The 15,105-nt window shown below is 31.2% G+C and overlaps 1 protein-coding gene across 2 annotated transcripts in view; it reads left to right on the top strand.

Moving 5' to 3' along the window:
* LOC143251196 (lysine-specific histone demethylase 1A-like) overlaps positions 1-15,105 on the top strand; it is a 198,030-nt gene that overhangs the window by 27,790 nt on the left and 155,135 nt on the right. For both annotated transcript variants that reach the window (XM_076502615.1, XM_076502614.1), the window contains exons 3-8: positions 5,177-5,255; positions 7,269-7,361; positions 8,647-8,753; positions 9,312-9,393; positions 10,091-10,185; positions 14,374-14,516. In XM_076502615.1, coding sequence (XP_076358730.1) covers positions 5,177-5,255; positions 7,269-7,361; positions 8,647-8,753; positions 9,312-9,393; positions 10,091-10,185; positions 14,374-14,516 — 599 coding nt within the window. The remainder of the gene's footprint in view (positions 1-5,176; positions 5,256-7,268; positions 7,362-8,646; positions 8,754-9,311; positions 9,394-10,090; positions 10,186-14,373; positions 14,517-15,105) is intronic.

Genomic DNA, 15,105 nt, shown 5'->3' with positions numbered 1-15,105 from the left:
ATCACCCCTTTAATTTTGGACCCATCATCTTTATGATGATAATCACCACTTTCCCAAGGTGGAACTCAAGCTTGCTCTTTATCAGGTTGGAAGTACATCAGTCAGACCAGATGATATTCACTATAAGATGCTGCGCTATCTCTCTTTTGCTATTCATTTGGTAGTTTTTAACCAGATGCAGCAGGGAAATGTTTTTCCTGTTGCTTGGTGGCAGGCTATTGTATTCTCTTTATCTAACCTGGGAAGAATGCAAAGATTCCTTCTACCTATTGCTCAATTGGTTTGATGAGCTGTATTTGTAAGGTCTTAAAGAGGATGGTTAATACTTATCTTATTTGGTTCCTAAAATTAAACAACTTCCTCTCCCAATGTGGGTTCTGACAACAGCAGTCCATTGTTGACTATCTGATTCAACTTGAAAGAAATGTTAATCAGAGAAGCCTTTCTCAAGCAACAGCATTTTTTCCTACATTCTTTGACTTTCCATGTATTATTGTAAACCTTCTCAGGTACGACATTTCATGAGACTTCTGCTTTTTAATGGACTTGTGATTCCAAGTCTGTGTGGGTTTGACACTTTCATGTTCTTTTCCACAAGAATGTGGAGTCTCCTGTGTTTTGCATGTTATGCTTTTCAATGTGAAGATTACTGCTATCACAGCACAACTTCCTCTTACTGTTGCAAACAGACTCAACATCAACAAATTCCTTATCTCATGTAAGTTGGGGAGCATGAGGTTTGTTGAGCATCAGCTTCAAACTACCTTCAGTCATTTGTTGAAGTGGACCACAGCAAATGGTTTTATCTTTTCTTTCTCTTAAACCATTTGCATGCTCTTTTGTCATCATTAGGGTATTTGCACCGATCTTGAGCTCTGTTTCAGTGATGATATTCTTCTTATGGTCCCTGAGGAAAAGTTCTTAGTGCTTATCTTTTACCACAAGCTGACCGTCATTTCACACATCAAGTAGCTGTGTGTTAACTATGCAAAGGCAATGAACATACTTTGTGTCCTTTCTTCCATCTTTTGGGAAAAGAATTGATGCTGTGTGCTAAATATCTATAATGCTTTCATTTGATCCAAACTAGACTATGGATCTCTGGTCTGTGGTTCTGCCAGGACTTGTGCCTTGAAGATGTTAGACCCCATGCATCTTCTAGGGCTTTAGTCACTTCTCCAGGCTAGAGATTGAATATACCGAGTCGTATGAACCTCCTTTTTGCCTTTCTCTGCTTGCAACTTTCTTTACTGTATGCTTCAAAACTTTGATTCTTACCACAGCATTCCACCTGGGGTTGTCTTCCTTCTTCAGTGAATTATACTATTCAGGACAAATAGTCTGCCATTCTTCCTTTTGGCTTTCATGTCCAGACACATCTCACTGAATTGGATTTGTCCTTGGGTGATCTTGCTGTTTCCACTGGTCACTCCATCCCACCATGGCTTATTACTATCCCCATCTGTGACCTTTCTTTAGGTAATCTGAGGAAGGCAGATACTCCCAATTGGAAGTACCATCTTCTATTTGCCTAACAAATCATCTTTCTATTCCCATCTACGTGGTTGGTTCAAAATCAGGTGACTCCCCTCAGTCATTTACTGAAGTGGACCACAGCAAATGGTTTCAACCTTTCTCTTTCCAAAACTGTTTGCATGCACTTCTGCTGTCAACAGGGTATTCACCCTGATCCTGAACTCTGTATTGGTGAAGCTGTGCTTCCTATGGTCCCTGAGGCAAAGTTTTTGGGGCTTATATTTGACCATAAGCTGGCCTTTATTCCACACATCAAGCAGCTATGTGTCAAGTGTATAAGGGCACAATAGATTTTTAGCATGGAACATCAATCTGTCTCCCAAAAGATGGAAAAGAGGACACTGAGGATGTTCAGCCTTGAAAATGTTGGATCCTGTTCACCATCAGGGGCTTTGGCTTTGCACAGGGGCCTTCCTCACTTTTCCAGTCCAGAGTTTGTACACAGAGTCTTATGAACCCCCTATACACCCTCATTGTTTGCAACTATCTTTAACTTATACTTCAAAACTTTAATCTTTACCCCAGCATCCCACATGGGGTTGTGTTTTCTTTCCTCAGTGAGCCACACCTTTTCATAACAAATGATCTGTCACTGTTCCTTTTAGCTTTCATCTCCAAGTGCAGTAGGATGAATTGGGTCCATCTTTGGATGACATTGAGGTATCCACAGATCAGCTCATATTGCCATAGCTAATTACTGTCCATAAATGTGACCTTTCTTTGAGTCATCTGAAGAAGACAGTTACTCCTGATTGGAAGTATCACTTTCTATTTGGTGAACATCTTTTGAACTATCCTACCATTTCCATTTATACAGATGGTTCGAAATAAGATGACTCTGTGGGCTCTGCCATTGTTTGCAGTGATTCAGTTGTTAAATGCAGAATTTCTTCTACAGTTTCTGTGTTCACTGGCAGATTGTATGCCATTTCTCTTGCCCTGGATCACATAGAAGTTATACAGTGCAGGAACTGTACTATTTATACTGATTCACTTAGCTCTCTGTTAGCCTTAGAATTGCTTCATGTCAGTTCTTACCCTGTTCTCTTTGATATTCAAAACTGAATGGCCCATTTTTCTTTAACATCTGCTTCTATCCACTTCTGTTCATGTTGGTATTCACGGGAATGAGCTTGCTGACACTGCAGCTAAGCCGGTCTAATCTGGCACTACCACTGCTGTGCCTGTTCCATACATGGACTGTGGTCCTGTATTCAAGTCTAAGCTCTGTGCAAATTTGCAGTCGACTTGGAGTGAGAAACGTGAAAAAAAACTTTTCCAAATAAAACCCTTACACAAATGTTTTTAGTTTTTTTGAAGGCCATTGACCTTTTTAACAATTTTTAATTCATAAATTATTAGACCTTTCTTATTATTCCTTTTTGAAGTACATCTAGTTTGATATAGAATTAGAAAATGGCTGTAACGTCAAATAACTCGAAACCAGGACTGGAAAGACGAACTTCAGGTGACTAACGATGATGTTTTCACTTACATGTTAGTCATCCTGGAGAGTTTTAATACTTAAAATTATACAAGAGAAAGTCTTTCAAAATGTAATTAAAACTACACTATTATCATTGTATATGGTTCAACTCAGCATCAAAAGATTGCTAGCAAATGAAGTGTTTACTGCTTAATTTTATAAGGAAACAGTTTAAAAAATCCCCAGTCACCAGATTATAAGATTTGTAACATTTGATCTCTGGGTCTTCTTTCTTCTGTAATTTATTTATTACCTCTTCAAGAAGCACAGGATTTAATGTAAATTACACACTATAACATAGTTATTGTTCAGGCAATGCATAATTTTTCTAGCTTTTAACCATAAACTAAAAAATCACACACACTTGCCATGTCTATCTGCAAGATCCTGTATTTTGCAAACTGCCAATAGTCCAATCAGACATTGTACACATTATTATTATTAATAACCAATAGAAATCCATAGTTTTGACCTGTAAAGTGACATATTGCAATGCGTTTTGTACAGGGTATTAATTAATTTGTTATTTAATTTCAAGTTTATGTGTATGGAAAACACATCAATGACCTTAGCTGTCTTTTTAAAGGCTTTTATTTCATGTTGAAAAGCCCTAAAATCTATAACAGTTATAGAACATTGTTTTTTTGTATTTATTGTTCTGTGTTCTTATTTGCAGTATATAATTAAATAAAATATTTGGTGTGATAGTACCATTAGTATGAAAATATAGGCTTAAGTTTCATTTACAGTCAACAACAATAAAAACATAAATACTCAGGTAAATGCAATAATACCTTCATATGCAAATATTTCATAAACAAAGTTTCAGTATAATGCACTTTGGATTTGTTACTGTTATTTTACATTGAAGTCCAAAAATAAAACAATAATAAAAACAAACATAATAAGAAATAGATTCTTGAACATCAAGATAGTCAAAATTGTTTATTAACATTTATCTCAGCTGTCAGGTTTTGTGTTGGGTGTGATTCCTTACAAGAAGTGTTTGTGAATTGTGATAAGGCAAAACATCTGGTATTTCATTCCTTCTTCTAAACACAATGTCCCTCTTCACCAATGGAGGAAAAACCTTAACGTGGACAGTCATCATCTGTGGATCCTTTCAGTTTCTTATTTTGATACTGTTCTGTATGACATTTTCATGTAAATTTTCTTTATTTACAATATGAATATTAAGTTACAAATGCTGGGAATACATCCTTGTGGTAATAATAAGTTATTTATTTTATATGAAGTTTCATTATATGAATGAAGCTCTAAAAATGCATCTATATCATATATTGAGGTATTACTCTACCATATTTCTTGTTTTTCATGTATTTGCTTTACTTATTATTATAAAAGTAACTAAAATGTAAAAATTAGAAACTTGTTAGGTTAGATTAGTTACGATAAAAAAATGAGGTATGTTTGAGAGTAGCTTGTGTTATGTAATTCAATATGGTAATGTGAGCAGTGTATTTGCCATGTGATTTATAGCTTGTGTGGTGGGATTATAAGTTAGATACATTTCAAATGGTAATAAAACAATAACATTAAGTATAAATAAATTTGTACTTTTACAAGCATAAAATTATTTAAAATAAACAGTTATGGTTTCCTGTTACAATTGAGTCATTTTTGGAAAAAAATGAAAGGTAATTTAGACTTATTTTCTTATTGTGGTTACCATGTCAGTCAAATTGTGGTTACCATGTCAGTCAAATTGTGGTTACCAGGTCAGTCAAATTGGGTATAGAATTAAGTTAGAGAAAATAACAGGTAAAATATGAAATTTTTCTCAGGAAAAAAATGTAATATTTATGTTGGAGGTTTTAGAGATTATGCAAATGAAATTTGAAAATCATTTCATATGAAAAGTATTTTTATCATAACATGAAAATCACTTTGCACTTAGAACAGTCAATGATTTCATTCTGTATGTAAATTAACAAATTTCTAGTAAAAATACTAAAAAAAATTCATTTTTTGGTCTGCAGAAGACTTGTTTACAGAAAGCTTGCCAAATTTTCTGAACATCATTAAGTTATTTCATGGCTAGAGAACCCAAAGCAGCAGCTTGTCATTTGGACAAAAACTGTCATAAAACACTATACAGGTTTCCAATTATCCACTGTGAAACATATTTTTCAGTTACAACTGTGGCTAGAGAACCCAAAGCAGCAACTGGTCTTTGAGAATGTACTTCCACAGATAGAGTCTCCTTACAACAGTAAGTAAAGTTAATGAGCAAATGTTTCTTTAGAAACAGTAATTAAATTACATTCAGTTAATTGTTATTAGAAGTAATTATCACAAAAGTAAAAACCTTGAAAGATAAATAAAACAAATTTACATTAGAAAGAAAATAAAAATAAAACTCAAGTATTTTTAAAATTTAAATTTTGAAAAGCTTAATTTTAGGTTTGTCTTTTTCTAATGTAGAGGAGCAGCAGACACTATAGGTTTAGGCTAGAGTCAGTGTTTCAGTTTTATTGTAGAGCTACACTGTAAACAAGACAGGTGATGTACTTACTTGTATTGAATTGTTCAAAGTAGCCATCCCGAAGCTTGCAGTGAAATGCTAGAAAGGCACTAGTCAACACTACTAACTCTTAGGCTACTCCTTTAATGAATAGTAAGATTGACCATCAGATTATAATGCCTCCTTGACTAAAAAGGCAAGCATGTTGGGTGTTTGGAATTGAATCTTCAAACCACAGATTACAAGTTGAGAGCTCTAACCCCCAGACCATGCCAAGCCCAGACTATTCTTGATGATGAGAAACCCACTTGAAGTAAAAATGTATCTCAAGACAGCTGGTATGGGTATTAAAACTTTAATTAAAATAAAGTACAAAACAATGTTTCAAACTTCTTCAAACAAAGAAGAAAAAGGTTAACCTGAAGATGACCTAAGAAGGTCAAAATGTTGTTCTCTATTTTAGTAAAAGTTTTAATACCCATATCAGCCATCTTGAGATACAAGTCCAGACTAGTTTAAGAGATTTTAAATTAGGACTGAATCAATACATTTGTTACCAAGTACAAATTACAGAATAACCTTTTAAGAAATTTTTAGAGATGATTGGAGTATTGAGGAAATTTAAGTGTAACATTTGTCTTTTAACCCATTCCACTAAAGTAACCAAACTGTAAATTAATTTCTTAAACAACACAGGAATTCAATAATTATTTGTGATCTTCAAATGTTGTTCATTTATCTGCAACAGTATCCATCAAATAATTAAAGTAAAGAATTCTAAATGTTGAAAGAAAAAGAAAGGAAAATCTTAAATACATCAAAACATTATAGTTTTGTTACTATCGTTGTGATATATTAAAATTTGTTAATCACCAAAACAATATAGTTTTGTTACTATTGTTGTGACATATTAAAATTTGTTAATCATCAAAACAATATAGTTTTGTTACTATTGTTGTGACATATTAAAATTTGTTAATCATCAAAACAATATAGTTTTGTTACTATTGTTGTGACATATTAAAATTTGTTAATCATCAAAACAATATAGTTTTTTTACTATTGTTGTGACATATTAAAATTTGTTAATCATCAAAACAATATAGTTTTGTTACTATTGTTGTGACATATTAAAATTTGTTAATCATCAAAACAATATAGTTTTTTTACTATTGTTGTGACATATTAAAATTTGTTAATCATCAAAACAATATAGTTTTGTTACTATTGTTGTGACATATTAAAATTTGTTAATCATCAAAACAATATAGTTTTGTTACTATTGTTGTGACATATTAAAATTTGTTAATCATCAAAACAATATAGTTTTGTTACTATTGTTGTGACATATTAAAATTTGTTAATCACCAAAACAATATAGTTTTGTTACTATTGTTGTGACATATCAAAATTTGTTAATCACCAAAACAATATAGTTTTGTTACTATTGTTGTGATATATTAAAATTTGTTAATCACCAAAACAATATAGTTTTGTTACTATTGTTGTGATATATTAAAATTTGTTAATTATGTAAATGGTATTTTTTGTAAAACTGAATAATTTGAAATTTGTTTGAGAACTTTCCATTTAAAATATAAGATAGCACTTGTTACGGTATTTTTCATGTACCTGATTTCTGATAATTAAAACAATATATATTGTGCTAAACTTTATACAATCATATGCTGTGTGGACATCATCTGTTATGTTAATGATTTGAAGCATACTCTGTTTTCTATAATGAATCCTGTTTTACAGGTGATGGGCCTATGGTCATGAGAATTCATGCATACCTTGAAAGACATGGCTACATTAATTTTGGTGTGTTTGAAAGATTAAAACCCTTGCCAGGTATAGTATGGAATGGAGTAGCATCATCACTTTGTGAGAACACTTTAACCATCACTTAATGTATGTTCATCATGATGTTGAATTAATTGGTGATTTTTGATGTTCTAAGTATGCCAATAATTTAAATTCAAAGTCTCATTTGTTATAAAAACCGTAACTTTGATAATGTTTTGGTTAAGGTTTTTAAAAATGTGATGGATACATTTTATTGTTTCTTGAAAACTTATAACGTGTGGTGAAAGTTTATAAGAATTGGTAGATTTTTAATGACTTGTACTTTAATGTTTATGGAAGAGAGTGTGGCATTATGGAATTGCTTTTGACTAGCTCCTCTTGTTCATTCCTTTCACATACATAAGTATGAATAAAAAATTACAATGGAGAAAAACTTAAGTCTTGCACTCATAGTCATAGGCTGAATGAAATTTGTATATGTATGAAACTTATTTCTGTTAAATGTCTTAGAATCAAAGGTGTATTCCAACAGTCATAAACTTTTGTCATACTTCAGCAAACTACTTTTTTTCCATTGAAATTACTCTGCACAAGATGTTTGAAGTTTTAATATGTTAACTTATGTTGTAAAATTTGATATTCCTTGTGTTGGATACCATAAAGTGATAAATATATTATCAGTTCTTGTTGTGGAAATATTCTACTTGTTTTTGGTCATTTTCTTTTGTTGCAAACCAAAGTGGCTAGAATTCTTCAGTATTGTATGCAATGATCATCTTGTGGTTTGTACTGTATAAGAATTACTACTTACAAAGACAGGTATTTGTAACTTTGAGATTTGAACCTTTACTTGATAGTAAAAATTCACTTGACAAACAGTAATCTACATTTTGGCTCTACTTGACTTAAGAGTATATTATGTCAGAATATCATTCTTTTCTAAGATTACTCTCTACTTTTCTATATTACATTTGAATTTATTGTTTGTATAAAAATCAGTAGAACATTAAACATGTTTAGAAATATAGAAAAGTAAATTAAAGGAGTTTTATTTAAACTAAGATTTTTGTGTTTGACATCCTGTAATTTCAGTATCATGTGGAGTAACTTATCAGTTTAAAATCAATGTATTTAGTGAAACAAGTTAAAACATGTGACTTAAAAACTATTTATAATTTCAAGTTAGGATGATAAAGAATACACTACTTTAAAAAGATTTCTACATCTTTTATTGGAATCTTTGTTGTATGAAACATACATTTAATTACTCAGTTCATAGTTATTTAGAAGACACAAGCTTATTTGAACGTGTAATCATCTTTTGATGTAGTAAAGAAACATGGAAAAGTGATTGTGATTGGAGCAGGAATTTCAGGCTTAGCAGCTGCACAACAACTTCAGCAGTTTGGAATGGAAGTAATAGTTTTGGAATCACGGGTATGGTTGTCACTTTCTTTATTTTGTAATGCCAGTCCTGGATGATTCAAAGTTTATTTAAACTAGTTCTAGCTGATTTATATTTATATTTAAACTAGTTCTAGCTAATTCACAACTGTATTTAAATCGCATAGACCAAAACTTTATTCAATGAAAAATGTACTTGTGTTCTGGGTCAAACACAAGACCCGTTTTTTTGTCATTTTCCAATTAAAATTATCGAAACATATTTTACAATATAAAGCACTAAAACTAATCAATGGTGACTGATAAAATATTGTTAAAAGATTGTTGAAAATTTTCCGAAGTTCTAGAAATACGTAAACATTTAAGCAAGTATGTGTAGCCCAGAAATGAAAAACCTGAAATTATAATGCTTGAAGCAACATTAAAATATTATTGTGGCATAAGTTGTGCTTATAAAACATAAGGCATTTTTACTAATGACAGGGATATAAATACAATAAGAAATACCACTGAAAACAGTAAGAAATATTTCAGTAAGAATAAAAGATATTGAACTTTACAGATGTATCATATTTGTTTACATTACCACAGGATCGAGTTGGTGGAAGAGTTGCTACGTTTGGAAAGGGAAATTTTATAGCCGACCTTGGAGCTATGGTTGTTACAGGCTTAGGTAAGTGAGCGCATTTATATTCAGTGTGTGTACTGAATTTTGCTGCATTTTGTTTTCATGAAATAACAGAATTATCTGTTATTCTGATCAAGTAATAAGGTCTTAAGATCCATCTTTGAGGTAAATCAGGATGAATCATTAAGGATCTGCTTTCAATGTTTATCTGATAATCTTCTGAGAGAATTGTCTGTGTTTCACTAAACATATCTGTGATCAAGACTAAACTTACTTAAACTGGTCTTTGGGTTATTTATTTAAAATATTAGTAAGTTCAGTATTCAGGAATGTATTTGTGCTATTTGAAAACAAGAGAGGCATCTTTTTATTATAACTATTCAGGGTAAGATTTGATCTCCTTGCACTCTTCCACAGAAGCCTCTTTCAGTCATAAAGTGAAAAGAGTTTTCAGTAATATGGTTTGTTTGAATGTCAGGATAAACCAAACCCCAATTCTATGGTTTCGTTATTGACGATAGTTGAACAGAAATGATGATGTTATAAAATATGAAGAATTTAATTAAACCAACATTTGAAAATCTTTTCTATTACTTTGTGTTTTTATTGAGAACAAAAATAAATATAGACACTACAAATATTAAAACTACCTTTGAAAAAGTTAAATATTCAGTGAGAATAAAAATATACAAATATCAAATAACTATCAGTTACTTTACCAACTTAACTTTATTTTCAATAGGTGGAAACCCAATGACTGTATTGAGTCGACAAATAAACATGGAATTGCACAAAATACGTCAGAAGTGTCCATTGTATGAATCTAATGGAAACACAGTAAGAAATGTTACGAGTAGTCCACTTCAGTAATATTATTTTCTGGTTAGATAAGGCTGGTTGTATGTGTGTAAAAAAATAGTACAGAATATTTGAAAACTTTATATTTGGAGTTTTCTTATTTTTGTGGGAAGATAATGATAAGTAAGGCTTTACAGAGCTATAAAACTATTTATTTTGTGTAAGTTTTATTTATGGACTTGAAGCGAATGATATAATATTTGGTAAATAAATAATGTTGTGTTATTAATTCTACTTTAAATTCTTATTTGTAAGTGACTTAAATAAAGTAACTTAACTACAGTTAACTTGCTTAACACCTGTCTGTCATATTCCAGCCAGCTTGATGAAACCTGGTTCTGGAAAAGGTCTGAATGTGATGCATGTCTGAATGTGATGCATGTCATGTGTGGCTGACGTTGTAATGGATTCTCCCATGTTTTCATCCATCAGCACTGAATGTGATGCATGTCATGTGTGGCTGACGTTGTAATGGATTCTCCCATGTTTTCATCCATCAGCACTGAATGTGATGCATGTCATGTGTGGCTGACGTTGTAATGGATTCTCCCATGTTTTCATCCATCAGCACTGAATGTGATGCATGTCATGTGTGGCTGACGTTGTAATGGATTCTCCCATGTTTTCATCCATCAGCACTGAATGTGGTGCATGTCATGTGTGGCTGACGTTGTAATGGATTCTCCCATGTTTTCATCCATGGGTTGTTAGAATTAATAATTTGGTATCTTCACATTGTCTCTGTAGTTGTTTCACCAGTTATTATGAGTGATAGAAAAAAATTAATTCCAATAAATTGATATAAGTAATCAGCATTACATGTTAAATGAATGAGTGTGCTGTTGAGTTATTAGTTCTCATCCTAAAGATTTGTAAATGTTAAATAAAATTATATATGTAAAAATGGCTCATTTGGGTTGAGAAAATTTTTTACGTAGAAGAGTGAACAACGTTTCAACCTTCTTTGGTTATCGTCAGGTTCACAAAGAAAGAGAGAGGTAACTGATCGGAAGTTTACCACATGTTTGAAAGGGGTTGTGTAACTGAGTGTTGGAATGTAGAGGGCGGGCTTAGATGTTTGAATATACAATTTTATATTATTTTTTATTATTATTTATTATATTTTAATATAGATATAAAGGTGTTCCTTTGTATTGGTTTATTTTGGGCTTAAGTTGTTGTATAAGTGAGGCTTCTTTAATTTTGCATTTAATAATAATTACAATCCACTTGCACTGGACATGGCAGATTTGGTGTGATTAACACAGCATATTCTCCACTGCTTCATTCATTGGTTATTTAGAGCCACTGATACTTTATCTTAAAAACAAAAGTTTTATAAAATAAATCTTACATGTGGAGTCTTTGTTTTGTTAATCTTATCATTGAATGTCAATCAATACTGAAAGCTTTACAACATTACCTGAAATATTGTATCTGATAATTGAATTCAAAATAGCCAAATTAAGAGGAATGTAGGGTGTATATGTATATGTAGTTTATGTGATTTTTGTTATAAATTTTAGGCCTTTTGGTTTCTAATGCTTTGTCAGCTTTCGGCATTTAGGCATAACTTTTTAAGTAGTGATTTCATATGTAAATAATGTTTCGGAAAATCTGTTGTCTTAAGTCGTCAAGCCCATCTGATGTGTTATGTAATTGAATGAAAGGTTTTTTTAGCAGAGACCTACAGGAGATAACTAAAAATGGTATTTTTTGCACTTTTGATTTTTGAACCTGAAATAAATAAATTTTAAAAAATGTAACAAAAAAATCTAGTTTTAGATATTTTATCTGTTTTAGGCCTATAGATTATGATTCTGTTTAAATATTTGAACTTTCTGCAGTATTATTTCTAAAACAAAATGGAATATACTACTAAAAAAAAAATTTTACATCATTTACCAAAGTGGCAAAACCACAATTTTGAGTGTTCAAACTGGCATCTTCCCACAGTACTTTGTGGTATATCAAAATGTTTAAGCAATATAAATTAGGAGAGGTTGAAATGTGGGGTAAAAATTATAATAATACTGTGATGATAAGAGGTGAATTCAGATTATTTATGAAGTGTTTTCATGAATATGGCTATTTTATTATTTTTATGTAATCTGAGGTGAATTCAGACTATTTAAGAAGAGTTTTCATGAATACGGCTATTTTATTATTTTTATGTAATCTGAGGTGAATTCAGACTATTTAAGAAGAGTTTTCTTGAATACAGCTATTTTATTATTTTTATGTAATCTGAGGTGAATTCAGACTATTTAAGAAGAGTTTTCATGAATACGGCTATTTTATTATATTTACGTAATCTGAGGTGAATTCAGACTATTTAAGAAGTATTTTCATGAATATGGCTATTTTATTATTTTTATGTAATTTGAGGTGAATTCAGACTATTTAAGAAGCGTTTTCATGAATATGGCTATTTTATTATTTTTATGTAATCTGAGGTGAATTCAGACTATTTAAGAAGTGTTTTCATGAATATGGCTATTTTATTATTTTTACATACACTGCTGGCCAAAATCTTAAGGCCAAGAAAGAAATAGTATGCATTTTGCATTGTTAAACTCAACTTATTTGAGTAGAGCTTTGAGGGTGGATGGCAAGAGAAGTCCGTAGAAATGGACGTCAGTTCCAAACAGTTCATGATCTTCGTGAAGCCATCTTCACCACTTGGAATAACATTCCAGCCAGCCTTCTGCAAATGCTTATATCGACCATGCCAAAGCAAATGTTTGAAGTTATTCACAATGACTGCCGTGCAACTCACTACTGAGACCTCTTGTTTAACATTTCCTACCCTGTTTAGGGCTTCTTTTTGGTATGGTCTTAAACTTTTGACCAGCTAGTATTTACGCTAATTTCATAGTGTTTACATTTTCTCTATTAAATGCAAAAAAAGTTTTTATTTTCCCTTTTCTTATTTTCATCTTTCGAGGCTCTACTCAAATACGTGGTTGAGACTAACAACGCAAAATGCATATTTTTTTCTTTATGTTCATTGGCCTTAAGATTTTTGCCAGCGGTATATTTTATTATGCATGAAATTAATTTTATCTGGGAATATCCTTAGGTCCAGTAACCCAGGTGGTAAAAAACTTGTTGATATACATATTACAACTGTGTTATTGTTGTCGTTAGATCTGGTTTTTCAAATACTACAGTGGCTAAATAATTTAAATTAGCACTGAAGAGTTCTTTTGAATGTGATTAAAATCCATGTGAAAATAATGAAATTGTGTGTATGTATATATATATATTTATTTGTAAATAAATACATCAAAAATTTAACTAAACAATTACAAAATGACCAGGAATAGAGTAATAATAAAGTGGTCACTGTAAGAGACCTTTATGACCCAAAAGGTAGCCATGGGGAAATTCAAGTATTATGGAATACATAATGAGAATAAAACGAAGCCATATATTCCAAAGCACTTAATTAGTCCAAGTTCACCTCTTATACTCATTGTACTTTTATCACTTTGCCTCATTATTTTCACATAGATTTTGTGACATTTAACTACTGTATTTCTACCTACTTTCTGCTTGTAGTGTGTAGATATTTTGATATATCACGAAGTACTGTAAGAAAATAATTTTGTGCTAACAGTTCAAACATTCAAAACTGTAGATTGTCATTATGGTAGGTTATAAAAAGGTTCTGCATTTTTCTTTTTTTGTAATAGTAGTTTTGTTTTCATGAATAATACTTATAATTAAAAATATTCATATAATTTAATACAAACTGTGATACTGGGAAAACATGTAGGTTCAAAAAGTCAATTGAACATAAAAAATACAAAACCCTAACTCTTATTAAAGTTTTATTTTTGTAAATACTTTTATCTTGATGTTTTTGGTTATTATTCTGCCCAGTTCTTATTTAGAATTATGTTTGTGAGAAATAGTTATTTGGTTAAAATTTGATATAGTTGTCACATCTATGGTACGAACATTATTCACTTTACCATGTTCCTAGAGGAATGCACTCCAGAAATATTCTTTGTATAATTTTCTATAAAGTAATTAAAATGAACTGGGTCATTAATTTTATAAAGTGTTACAATAGGAAATATTTCTAATTAATTAAAAATTGATTCTTGAGGAATTAAGTGTGAGAAAAAATGCAAATAAAGAAAATTTTTATGTCAATAGGTCCCTAAAGACAAGGATGAAATGGTCGAAAGAGAGTTTAACAGACTTTTAGAAGCAACATCCCACTTGTCTCATCAGTTAGACTTTAATTACGTTCAAGGAAAACCGGTGTCTCTTGGACAAGCTTTGGAATGGGTGATTAAGTGAGTATTGTAGAAAATTGGCTGTGGATGTACAGTAAACCTTCCACTAGAAACGTGAGAAGCTTATACATTTAAACTTATATTGTGGTCAGGATACTCTTACAAAATCACTGCCAAAGGAAAGTATCCTGACAACAAGGACAGTAGTTACTTACAAAATCACTGCCAAAGGAAAGTATCCTGACAACAAGGACAGTAGTTACTTACAAAATCACTGCCAAAGGAAAGTATCCTGACAACAAGGACAGTAGTTAATTTTCTTTTTTTGTATCATAACATTTTTATTATTACTTTTTTTGCAAAAATTATTATTACCTGTACTATTGAAAATTTAAAAAATCCAAACTGACAAATAATCTTGTAAGTTATTAATACGTAGGTACTGCATCAAGTGAGCTTATTTATGGATTTAGGTTTATTATTCAGTTTTCTTACCAAACATTTGTTGTGTTTGTTAGTGTTAAAACAAATAGTTACCTCATGGACTGTAACAAACAAAGACCCAATAATGAAGTGTAAAATCAAGAGTCTGCTAGTTCTAAAAAAAACCAAAAAAAAAACCTTGTGGCTTAGCCATGAAGATTCTTCT

Source organism: Tachypleus tridentatus, chromosome 5, assembly GCF_004210375.1.
Source record: "Tachypleus tridentatus isolate NWPU-2018 chromosome 5, ASM421037v1, whole genome shotgun sequence".
Taxonomy (NCBI): domain Eukaryota; kingdom Metazoa; phylum Arthropoda; class Merostomata; order Xiphosura; family Limulidae; genus Tachypleus; species Tachypleus tridentatus.
This window is presented reverse-complemented; position numbering and strand designations above follow the sequence as displayed.